Here is a 13,134-nt window from a genome sequence, read left to right on the forward strand (position 1 = left end):
GCTTTCACCGACTCCTCTTGGATCCCTTGGCCATATTTTGTTGTATCCTGTCAGGCTGAGCAAAAAAATGCCCAAGGGCATCAACCAATTCAGTGGTAAGTACCGAATTTTGCGACAAATGCACAGAAATGCTTAGAATTTGCTTGTAATGTCAATTCTGTGATTATTTCGTCAAATTGGAGCCTTTCACCGAGATTTCTCGGAGCCTTTGGACATTTTCTGTTGTAACCTATCAGGCTGAGCACGAAAATGACAAAGACAATCAACAGAGAGGCTGGTAAGTACCGGATTTGGCGACAAAACCCCGTTTTTGGCTCAATTTCCATACAAAAAGTCGAAATTTGGGCCAAATGTGGCCAAATTCGAGGCTTTCACCGACTCCTCTTGGATCCCTTGGCCTTATTTTGTTGTATCCTGTCAGGCTGAGCACGAAAATGACAAAGACAATCAACAGAGAGGTTTGCAAGTACCGGATTTAACGACAAAACCCCGTTTTTGGCTCAATTTCCATACAAAACGTCGAAATTTGGGCCAAATGTGGCCAAATTCGAGGCTTTCACCGACTCCTCTTGGATCCCTTGGCCATATTTTGTTGTATCCTGTCAGGCTGAGCAAAAAAATGCCCAAGGGCATCAACCAATTCAGTGGTAAGTACCGAATTTTGCGACAAATGCACAGAAATGCTTAGAATTTGCTTGTAATGTCAATTCTGTGATTATTTCGTCAAATTGGAGCCTTTCACCGAGATTTCTCGGAGCCTTTGGACATTTTCTGTTGTAACCTATCAGGCTGAGCACGAAAATGACAAAGACAATCAACAGAGAGGCTGGTAAGTACCGGATTTGGCGACAAAACCCCGTTTTTGGCTCAATTTCCATACAAAAAGTCGAAATTTGGGCCAAATGTGGCCAAATTCGAGGCTTTCACCGACTCCTCTTGGATCCCTTGGCCTTATTTTGTTGTATCCTGTCAGGCTGAGCACGAAAATGACAAAGACAATCAACAGAGAGGCTTGCAAGTACCGGATTTAACGACAAAACCCCGTTTTTGGCTCAATTTCCATACAAAACGTCGAAATTTGGGCCAAATGTGGCCAAATTCGAGGCTTTCACCGACTCCTCTTGGATCCCTTGGCCATATTTTGTTGAATCCTGTCAGGCTGAGCAAAAAAATGCCCAAGGGCATCAACCAATTCAGTGGTAAGTACCGAATTTTGCGACAAATGCACAGAAATGCTTAGAATTTGCTTGTAATGTCAATTCTGTGATTATTTCGTCAAATTGGAGCCTTTCACCGAGATTTCTCGGAGCCTTTGGACATTTTCTGTTGTAACCTATCAGGCTGAGCACGAAAATGACAAAGACAATCAACAGAGAGGCTGGTAAGTACCGGATTTGGCGACAAAACCCCGTTTTTGGCTCAATTTCCATACAAAAAGTCGAAATTTGGGCCAAATGTGGCCAAATTCGAGGCTTTCACCGACTCCTCTTGGATCCCTTGGCCATATTTTGTTGTATCCTGTCAGGCTGAGCAAAAAAATGCCCAAGGGCATCAACCAATTCAGTGGTAACCCAGCCTGCACAAAGACGTTTAATAGATGTTTTTAATAGGCATATTTTTGGTTTTGAAATCGTCTCCGTAGACGTCTAAAACGTGAGACGATAAGACGCTTACGTAAAGCTTTCTTAAAGAGGTCTTGATATTGCGTCTTTTAGAGCTCTTTTTCTTAGCTTACCTGTAACCTTTTTCTTTATGATCTCTTTTCATAACTATTATTAACTCAATATTACGGAAAGGAATTTTATAATAAATTTTATAATTAAATGTCCTTCAATAATATCAAGTTAATAATAGTTAATGCATAGGAATATTTCATAAAATACATTCTTTGTGAATGTTATCATCTATTTGGAAAATAATAGTAAAACGCATATTTATTCATGTCATACATATTTATTTTTCAAATGCAAATAGTTTACAACCGTAATACATACTAAAATTCAAAGAGAAATGTGTTATTTTAACTATTCATTATTAGTAGAAAAATAGGACTAACACGGAACTTTATTTGTTCTTATATCAGTTAGATTATAGAGTTTCTTAAATAAAACTTTTAAATGGAAATGCAAAAGCACAAATATCAAGCATACTTATTTAAAACATTAACAAGAAATATTACTTCTATCCTACAAATACAGTGGCTGAAAAATATAAGTACGAATTGTTAAAATTTTAGGAGTTTCTACTTGTTCGAACCACATTCGTATTAAACTCCTCAAAGTAATGCGTTCAAATACAGTTCATAACATCTTTTTGGATTGATAAATTCTTTAGCTTAACTAATGCTCGAACGTGCAATAACGACTCTTTTAATAACGGAAACTTTTACAGCATCTGCAAAAATACGTAAACATTTTTAGTAAGTAAGAACAATTCAAACCTATAATAAAAAAAAAACTAAACAACTATATTTAAAGATAGTTAATAGTTACAAGATTGAATAATAAAAAGCATTTTTAAACACAATAAAAACACCCAACAACAACAACACTAATACAAAGAATTTAAAAAGTTTAACAAAAGCAATAAACAATAAAAGTAATAATCAATTACAAAAATGATAAGGGATAAAAGGAATTTTTTATTATAACAACATTAACTTAAAAGTGTAACAAAGATAATAAACAGCAACAATAGTTAAAGTTGTTGCAAAATATAATAGAAATCTTAACTAACCTCATCAACAACAACAGCAACAGCAACAACAACAACCACAACACCAACAATCATAACAACAACAACAACAACAACAACCACAGCAATAACAACAACAACAACTACAATAAAAACCCTGCCTGAAAAAAAAAAAAAAACATAAAAGAAAATAAATAAATAAATGAAGTTTTAAAAACTGAAACAGATTATGAAAATAATACAGAAGAAAAACTAAAAATTATAGAGAAAAATTTAAAGCTTGATGAAATTATTAACAATAATAAAAGATAAATGGTAAAAAAAAAAAGTTAAAACAATAATAATGATAACAAAAAAATGTAAGAATGTTGTGGATCTCGTGTCCATAGAATGAAAATAAATGTATCTTTCCAGCCTTACATGAAGGCAGAGATGGAGGAGAGGGATTAATCTGGATGAGAGGGATTATTGATTTGATTTAGGAGTTGAGACTAGCATCTAGGTGATTGAAAAAAAAAAAAAAAAAAAAAAAGCATAGCACTTGCCTATGTGAATAAAGGAACAGAAATTTTAAAAAAATGACACTTTAAAAACTTAAACAGATGATGAAAATAATATAGAAGAACAACTAAAAAAAAAAAATTTAAGCTTGATAAAAACATTAGCAATGAGAAGTGATAAGTAATAAAAGATAGAAAACAAAAAAACAAAAAAACTTTAAGATAAAACAATAATTAAGATAATAAAAAAGTGTCAGAATGTTGTGGATCTTGCTCCATAGGAGAAAAATAAATGTATCATTCTGGCCTCATTTTTGGCAAGGAGGCAGGGGAGGAGGAGAGAGGATAATCTGGATGAAAGGGATTGTTGATTTGAATGAGGAGTTGAAAACAGCGCTTTGTTGCTACAAAAATAAAAAAATTGCAGCAGCTCTATGTATTAACAAAATAACGGAACAATCAAGTGTAGCTTATAAATATAAATCAAAACTATACAAATATAATTAAACTAACAAACAACAGCAACTATAAATAATAGCAAGAGCTTTAAAATGTGATAAAAGTAATAAACAATAATAATTATCACAAAAAAGCATCATAAAAATGATAAACAATGACAATAATAAACAGCAAGAAAGGTTTTTACAATAAAAAAAAAATCTCAAATATTAGCAATATAAAGTAGTCAAAATTTATTTTTAAATTCAATAAGAGTTATTAAAGAGTAAATACAATAAGCAATAAATATTAAAAAAACATAGAAATATAATAAAAAGAACAACAACAATAATTAATAAAGAAGTAGTTAAAAAAAACTTTAAAACTTAACAATAATGATTAAAAACAAAAACATTAATACAAAGATTTTAAAATTATATCAAAAGCAATAAAAAATGAAGTTAACAAGCAATAGCAATAATAAGTAAGAAAAAGAACTTAAAAATATAAACTAGTTAATTTTAAAATGTGATAAAAATACCAAACAATAACAATTATAAACAAAACTTAACTTCTTTGAGAGTACAGATAATAAATAACAACAACAACTACACAAGAAAATAAAATTGCAACAAAAGCAATAAACAATTAAAACAATAAACAATAGCAAATGAAGTGCTGCCAGCAAAAACTCCTTAAGTCCATTAAAAAAACAAAAACAAAAAACAAAAAACAGAGATAACTATGTCACTTCAATAATGAACTAATAAACTTTCATGTGTACCAGCTATTTTGAACAAAAAAAATATCTGAGCTGCATAAAAAATAGAATCAATTTCAATAAGGGATTTTACAAGTGACAAATAGATCTAATATTTTTGCCGAATACAAACAAGCTATCATGGCATCCAAAAGAAGAAAAAGAGTTGAAGAAAACTGGTGCAGAAATACAAATAAAAAGATAAAAAAAAAATGTGAAGAAAATCTGTTCTACAATTATAATGATTAACAGTTATTATAATGGAAACTCTTAATTGGTAAAAGGAACAATACTACTGTATTAATAAGTTTAAACAAAGGATCAACACTTGTGATAATTGTAGCATGCTATTGATTAATCTTTCATTATTAATCTTTAGTGTTTGTAATGCCTATACATTTGTTTTGTTGAAGTTGTAACTACCATTAGCAGTCATTATAACTATATGATATTTCATGGTATTATTGTTTATTTTATTAAATTACAAACTATTTCATCCCTTACTTGAAATATGTTTAATAAAATAAATATGTAAAATAAAAAAGATTAACATTTTAGCATAGAAATACTATTTACTGTTTAATTTACTTATAGATACATTACAAATGACTTTAACTTAAGTAAATAAGTAAAATATAATAGTTCATAGATATATAATAAAATTTCAATTTAGGAATTCAGTTTGTTCATCTATTTTTAAGGACATATTTTCAATTAAAAAAATATTGAATGTATGTTTACATGTAATGATTATAAAACTAAAGTAATATTTTAAGTTACCTCAAAGAAATCATTAATTAATAATGTTTCAGTTTAGTCTAGTCTAGCTTTTTAAATTTAGTCTCTAAGTTGTAATAAAGTTGCATTTTAAATTCTTTTTAATGTATAAGTTAATAGCAAATTTGTTATAAATTAATGATAACTTTATCAAATTTATATTTAGATTACTCTTTTTAAAGCTAACTTTTGAAAGGAGGTATACTTCTAGCAAAAAACTTCACACTCCAACATGATATGCATATCTGAAAAGCACAGGTTTTCTATGATGAAACAAAAAAATATGAGTTGGACAAACAAGTCTTGTATTATGTACGAATTATCAAAAAGTAACAGCAGTCTTGTATTATGTACGAATTATCAAAAAGTAACTAACTACAAGTAAGCAACTAATGTTAGTGGAGTATATTACAAAAGACACATGGGTACACAATTTTGGTATCATTAACCTTGTTTCTCTTTAAAAACAACCTTCTATTGTAATGTAGAAAATGCTGCAGATAAAGGACCCAATGAAGTAATAACATTTTTAGATGATTATATTAAAGAAAACAAGAATGATAGAAACGAGAAGATAACTCTGTTTGCCTAGAAGTGCTACAGTCAAAACAAAATATATCTTTTGTATTGTTTGGTTAACCTTTGTACAATGGAGCTTTTCAAAGAATAATAATTAATTACCCTATTTCATAACACTTATTAACTGATGCTTTGCAAGAATTGAAAAAAGAAGAAAAAATTGGAGAAATAAGCAAACCATATGAATGGGTTAATATAATGAAATCTTGTAACAAAAAGAATCCATGCAAAGTTATCCTTGTTTTGTTCTTTAAAAATAAACTGTGAGATATTTTCTTTTTTCTTTTTAATTCAACATTTTGAAAGTTTTAATACTTAAAATATAGAAATGATATTTTGGTGCTTATCCTTTCTTTTTTTTGAACCGAAGAATATTTGAAAAAACATATTTGTTTAATAATTTATTTTTGAAAATAAACAATCAATACTATTGGTTCTTGCAACGAAATTCTGCATATTAAAAAATGCATGATGGATTTTATAGTTATTAAATTCATCAACCATTTATTTTATATATTTAAACAATAAAATTGAAGTTATTTTCTCTTTTTATATCTTTTTTACTATCTTTAGAAAAACAAAACAGACTTGTGAATTTCTTGACAAGAAAGTTTAAAAAATAAACAAAGCAGTGAACTTATTTTAGTTTATTACAAGTAATCTTAAAATGGTTACATCTCAAAATGAAAATAGTGTGACTAATGCAGTTTGTGCAGGCAGCATTTCAATTATAAATACAAAAAAGAGTTTAAAAATAAACAGTAAAAATGATAAACAATTAAAAAAAAATCCAATAATAAAAAAAACAAAATTAAAAGCAATTTTAAAAGAACAACTAATTCAGTTCATTATTTCTTTGGTAAAAACATTACAAACTATGCATGGCATTAGCTACCATTTCAGTTGTTTCTTAGTCTTAAATAAAAGTATAATTACCAATTACAATTCTCCCAACATCAGACCGTTGATCGGAGTAAACCTTTTATTGGTTTTTTGTACCATCTTTTCGACCTGGCGCATTCTTTAGCTTAACCATTACACGTTCTCTCATACTGGACTCTTTCATAGCAGGAAATGTTATTTTCACAGCATCTTTAAGTAAATTAGATAAACAATTAAAGAAAGCAAAATATCTAAACTAGTTTCAGTTCCTCTTAACTTCTGTAAAGAATTTACCCACAAAATACTGCATTAGCTAATTTTCTAGATGTTTCTCACAAACACACACACACACACACACACACACACACACACACACACAAAAGCATATTTACCAATTACAACTCTCCATAACCCAGACTTTTCTAATGCTAACTTTCCGCCACTCCCTTTCATGTTCATTTTACATTGCAGTTTCACAGAAAACATTCTGTCAATGATTTTTGAAGTTGCATCTTTGACATCTACACCCCCAATTTGAGAGAGCTGTTCTACCTGTATACAAAGACCAACTGCAAATTAGGAACTATCTTTAAAAAAAAAGTAGATTTTCTGTCCAATAATTGTTAAAAAAACAACAGTGGTGAAATTACCAAATTTTTTCTGTAGTTTTCATCCTTCAGTTGCTCTTCTACTGTCTCAAACTCTTCTATGCTCAAAAGAGCTGAGATTTGTTTGGTGTCATTATGGACAGCTCTCCTTTCGCGTAGCTCATTCATGAATACTGCAATCTCTCCCAAATTGTTAAGAACAGCTTTTTGAAACTCTGTTAGAATAAATTGAAAAATATTGAGTAGAAGTCACCTGAACAGAACATGTTCCAAACAATTCTTTATTGCAACTCTCAAGCTCAATCATATTTAAAATAAACCGCTTTAGTCAAAACAATTTTCCTTACGTGCAGTTTCAAGAGGAAAACCTTGGGAGGAGCTGCATGCAACAGGTTGAGGTGTCCTTAACATGAAATAAAATATCACATCACTGCATTGTTTAATCATGCAGAGTTCAATGTGATAAAACTCAGTTAAATTACCTGTTGGTCACAGGGGATCTAGACCGAGAGCGTGTTGCTTCTCTGAAACTTTGCGATGATTGACTGACTTTTGAGGACGAAGGGACAAAAGAAGATGGTGGAGTTGGAAATGCTGTTAATTTGGTTTTGTGAGGAGCAGAAGCTGGTATCAATGGAATGTCTGAAAAAAACAAACAAAAAAACCATTTATTTGTATTAAATGACATGCATTTGATGTAAACCTATTATAAAAAATCCAACAAAGGGTGCAGTTTCTAACCTGATGTTTCATTTGAGGTCAATGTATTGTCAACAACAAAACCATGCTCATCTTCTGAAGCAGACAAGTCTGATAGTTTACACACTTCAATGTCATCTTTAACAAAAGTAGACATTTACTTTTTTAAAAAAAAAACAAAAACAAAAAAAAATAACAAACACATAGCTGATTTAAAATCTTACTCACACAAATACAATAAAAGTAATAGCAACTTGAAAAAATGAAAAAAGACCTACCATCCTCACATTTCATTTTTATAAGTCTAAACTGCTTCCAGTGTGAACTTGGTGAAAGATTGTATCTCTCAGCCCGTAATACATCTACACCACTTGGCCAATAAACAACCTTTTTTTCTGTATCAATCCATTTTCTTAAAACTACTCCTATTTCTGTTTTGCTCTTCTCTTGCCATACTGCACAAGCCCACTTTTTCATTGGTACTGGTTCCATCTTTCGTCAAACCTTTTTACTAAGTATTGTTAATCAATCTAAAGAAAACAATTTTAAGATGAGAACAGCTCCAAACAAAGGACAATATTAAATTGATTATTATGATCACAAGTAATGCAACTGTTAATGTAATTCAGAAATACTATAAATCTATTCTAAAACATTTTTGAAATACTAAAATGATCAATAAACTGTTGTTATGAAAAACATTTCAATGTAACCTAATTCTTAAATTCCCATATTGAAGAAGAATAAAAATTGAGCAAGTTGAAATTGGTTAAGGATGTTGCATTGTGCTAAAATAAGCAAATTGATTTTGAAAAACTTTAATTCTGCAGTTAAAAACTAAATAAAAAAAAAAAAAAACTAAACTAATAAAAAACAAAGAAAACTAAACAAATAAAAAACAAACAAAGTAACAACAACAACTAATGCACAAAAAAAAAATTATTTTTGCTCTGATTCATGCAAAAGAGGAAAATATACAAAACCATTATTGAAAGGCAATACTGAAACCTTCTTTACTCTTACAAGTTCAGTCTTGAGAACCAGAACCCTTTTGGATGTAAATGCCACTTCGTCAAACTTCTCAACAAAACCAATGTCAAAGACTTTAGAATCCACTGGGCTGGTATAAAAGCTTTTAGTATATTTCACCTTTAAACGATTGCACAAGTAGTTATCATCTGCAAGATTTTCAACAATCACAAAAAAATAGTTCTGATGTAGAAAACATGAATCTCGAAAACTTACAGACAGGTTTGTACGCTTTGAAGTTTTAAATACAGTTCTGACATTTTGCAATTCAAACTGACGCTTTGCAACTTGTGATATTGGGTTGTTGCAGTTTCGAACTTGTTTCTTCAATGTTTGCAGAAAATTTTCAAAAGGGAAAGCGGACATTTCATTGAGTGAACAGTCTTGATTTTCAACATCGTCTGAGAGATGAACCAAACTGTGAATGTTATAAACCACAAAGGTTTCACCATAAAAAGTTGCAGCGTTTTCTACAAAACAGTTAAGCAAGTCCCTAGCATAAGATAAGTAATGACGCCTGAACTCACTATTAGAACTCAACAAAATAGAAATAGAAACATGCAGCAAAAGAAAATGTTGATACATGTCGCTTTGAAGCACAGCTTTCAACACCAGAGGACCAGTATAAAGTAAAAACTGCCTGAATTCTGTGGCTTTCCATCTGTCTAGCTCAGACAATGAACGTGGTTGGCGAGCAAAGTCAGAAGGTAACTTGCCATTTAAAGATAACAGTCTGTTAGAAACATCGCTTATTAAAAAGTTTGACAGCCTGCATACTCTTGGACCCTGAACTAAAAAAGTCAAAATTCTTTTTGTTGCTCCTAGACAAACTAAATGCATGTAATCTAAAACAAAGTCATTGATCAAAGATGCACCTAAACTTGAGAGAGGGGATACACCAACTTGATGACCATTTAAATACAACAGCTGATCAAAACAAGCATTAGACCTGAACAGATATGAACTTTGGGGCTTGAACACCACGCGATGAGCAACATACTCACCAACAATCTCACAACGCTCACAAGCGTGCTTTGAGGTGTGTCCAACAACTTGTTTCAAAAATGCTCTAGCTGGAGCATCACAGATAAAAACACCAAGACCAAACTTTAAGTTTGTTTCGTTGAAGGTTATACCAGCTACACAGAGGTGCTTGACTTCTAGAACAAAGTCCTTCAAAAAATCATCTACAGGATGGGGCTTAGATTTCCCACAGTATAGTGCAACAATGAAAACATTAGAGTGAAACATGCCCAAAACAGGCCACATTTGTACAAGCGATGATTTAAACAAAGGCAAACCGTCTATGCTGACATTTAACTTAATCTCAGTAACATCAATCACATCCATTTCTTTTAAACGTTGAATCAAACCTTCCTGAATTCCAAAGTAAGTATAGGAGCCACCGCAGATTTCTTGAGTACAGATTCGTCTGGGAGTCTTTAACAACGTTCTAGCATCCTTTTGTAAATGCTCATAACCATGTCTATTGAGAACTGAAAGCAGATCATTGAAGGACTCACGAGATACATTGTGCTTAACTGCCCACCTAGCTAATTCGATGTTTAGAGGTGATGTCTTCGATCGATCAGCACTGCTAACATCGCTAACAATTTCGCTGCAAGCTAAAACGTCATCAACGTGAAGATCATGTTTGTCTGGTACTGCAACATCACCACTAGAAGGTTCAGTCGAAGTTAGCATCTTGGTAATCTCGGACTGGATTCTCCTATACTTTTTACTGTATACTCTTGCTCTTTCGTTCATTTCAGCGCTATAAACATAACGATGATAGTAAAAGTAAAAAAACAACAACAAACAAACAGACTTGTATCAAAATCTTGTATACATTGCGTCCGCAAGGCAAACTTTAAACTTACAAAAAAGCCGGGGAGGAAGAGATGGTAAAAGCTCTAGACCTGCAGAAGGCATTCTTATTCGTTATATTTAAAAACTCTCTTTCATTAAATACGCAACACAACATTACCGAATCATTTTCATAAAATAAACACGAACATCATGAGAAAATTGATAAACCGTAAATAACATAAATTTTGCAAAGAGATGCCAGCATGTCTAATAACAATTTTGTCCCCCGGTCATTCAAGCTAGCTAAAGCAACTCTGTAAAACAGCCAAACAAAAACTTACTCAAAAAAGCAAAACAAAAAAATTACACAGTTTCCTCCTGATACTTGCAGATTTTGAAACTTTTTTTCATTCAAGACTAAAAAAAAACAACAACTATATAAGAAACCGGGGAGGGAGAAGGCAAAAGCTCAAGATCTGCAGGAAGCATTCTTATTTATCAACTTTAAAAATTCTATCTTATTAAATAGTAACACAACATTTCCAAATCGCCTTCATAAAACAAACACAAACACCGTGAGAAAATCGATAAAACGTAAAAAAATAAAATTTTGCAAAGTAAAACTAGCACGTCAAAGAAAATTATTGTCCCCCGGTTATTCAAGCTAGCTAAAGTAACTCTGTAAAACAGCCAAACAACTCGAAAAATCAAAACAAAAACTTACTCAGTTTACTCCTGGCATTTGCAGATTTTGAAACTTGTATCACAGAAGCCCTTTTTATGTCTATTTTCAAAACCTATTAACGTAGGTGTATTTCCCATAATTGGCTCATTAGGACAAACCTCTTGTGGGAGGATAGACATTTGTGGCAGAGGCGAACTTCCAAGCTCATTGTTTGCCTTAACCAATAACACACCAGGAAACGGCCCACGTGAATGTACCAATTTTATTCTATGCACCCTTGATTCTCACAAACCTTGGAATTTTCGACATTCACGTGACCAAAGGGGAGGGGGTTTTATCTTGCAAAAATTTTACTATCTCTCTCTCTCTTTCTTTACCCCTCTCGCTCCCCCTCACCCCTCTTACTACAGGCCTATTCGTCGTGCAACTGGAATTTTTTGTGCAGGCCTATTTTTTTACGGTTGTAGACAATTATTTGTTTAGATTTGTTTTAAAAGAGAAAATGCAATGTTGTTTATGACATGTTGTGAATTGCTGTTGCATGATGTAATGCAAACGAACTTGGATAGTTTTAGCGTGGAGTTTTAGAATTCGTTTAAAGCAAGTGATATACATATATTTTTAATTTCAGATGAAGTTTTTATATCGTGCCAAAAAAACTGTTGTGTGTATGCCTGTCACAATAATGATCAAAATGAACAAAATAGATGTATCGAGTGAAGCTAGTAAAGTGTATCAGTGCATCATATTTTAAATTACAATGTTGAGCGTGAAAAACGGATAAAAGCCATTCCAATCTCTAATTCAGTTGTTAACAGTAGCACTGTTATCTGTGAGTTACACTGGCCTCCAAAATTTGAAACAGTTACAGTATGTGGAGGAAAAAATCGACCAAAAAAAGCTCCATTTCCTTGGCTGGGAGTACCCTTATCTCAGATTCCAACTGCTGGTCCAACTCAAAGAACTAACATAATATCTTTAAGTGGCATTAGAAATACATAATATGATGAGTGTATGAAAATCTTCACTTTGAGACATTTCATAATGGAGTTAAGCGTAATGTTTCTATTTTAACAATCAATCTAATGATAACTGTTGAAACCTGGTCAAAGTTTGATAAGATACTTGACTTTTATGTTCCTTGAAAATGGACAATAAAAAAAAAAAAGGTAATTTTGCAACATATTTTGGTTATTGGACAAAAAATAATTGGAGATCAAATTTAAACATCAGACATAGTTATGTGCTTATTTGGCATATTTTTCATCATCAAGAGATATAAGGCCGAGATCCACAAGATTCTGACATTTTCTTAGTATCTTCATTATTGTTATATCTTAAAGTTCTTTTTATTTTTGTTATTTGTTACTTACTATTTCTAATATTTTTATCAAGTTTTAAGTTTTCTGTTTTTGATATTTTTACTTGTTCTTCTGTATTATTTTCATCATCTGTTTCAGTATTTAAAATTTCATTTATCATTAGATTTTTTTTTTTTTTTTTTTTTTCCATCTTCAAATATACAGTTACTATGCTTTTTTTTTGTTGTTACAGGGCTTTTGTTGCTGTTGTTGTTAGTTAAGGTTTCTATTTCACTTTGATATATTTTTAATTATTGTTGTTGTTTGTTATCTTTGTTATACTTTTAAATTAACATGGTTATAATATCAATTT

General features: G+C 31.2%; 1 protein-coding gene across 10 annotated transcripts; it reads right to left on the minus strand.

The window, feature by feature from the left end:
• Positions 1-2,063: 2,063 nt before the first annotated feature.
• LOC149894535 (uncharacterized) lies at positions 2,064-11,865 on the minus strand. 10 transcript variants are annotated; one of them, XR_016454441.1, is made up of 9 exons: positions 8,216-8,614; positions 7,980-8,075; positions 7,721-7,880; positions 7,586-7,641; positions 7,281-7,453; positions 7,023-7,182; positions 6,685-6,840; positions 2,737-2,855; positions 2,064-2,394 (listed from the first exon to the last, which is right to left on the minus strand). XR_016454441.1 is itself a non-coding variant. In XM_090093889.1 (9 exons), exons 2-8 carry the CDS (start codon positions 8,427-8,429, stop codon positions 6,731-6,733), a joined length of 969 nt encoding a protein of 322 aa, XP_089950015.1. In that variant the 5' UTR covers positions 8,430-8,467; positions 8,961-8,984; the 3' UTR covers positions 2,067-2,394; positions 6,685-6,730. The 10 variants fall into 10 exon arrangements, 9 of the variants coding, with proteins under 9 accessions (XP_089950015.1, XP_089950013.1, XP_089949993.1 ...); XM_090093889.1 differs by lacking the exon at positions 2,737-2,855 and adding an exon at positions 8,961-8,984 and having other exon boundaries at positions 2,067-2,394; positions 8,216-8,467; XM_090093887.1 differs by lacking the exon at positions 2,737-2,855 and adding an exon at positions 8,651-8,728 and having other exon boundaries at positions 2,067-2,394; positions 8,216-8,467.
• Positions 11,866-13,134: the final 1,269 nt, after the last annotated feature.

The sequence above is a fragment of the Hydra viridissima genome, unplaced genomic scaffold (assembly GCF_058129835.1).
Source record: "Hydra viridissima isolate aposymbiotic clone 2 unplaced genomic scaffold, HvirCarnegie_v1 scaffold_1, whole genome shotgun sequence".
Classification (NCBI taxonomy): Eukaryota; Metazoa; Cnidaria; class Hydrozoa; order Anthoathecata; family Hydridae; genus Hydra; species Hydra viridissima.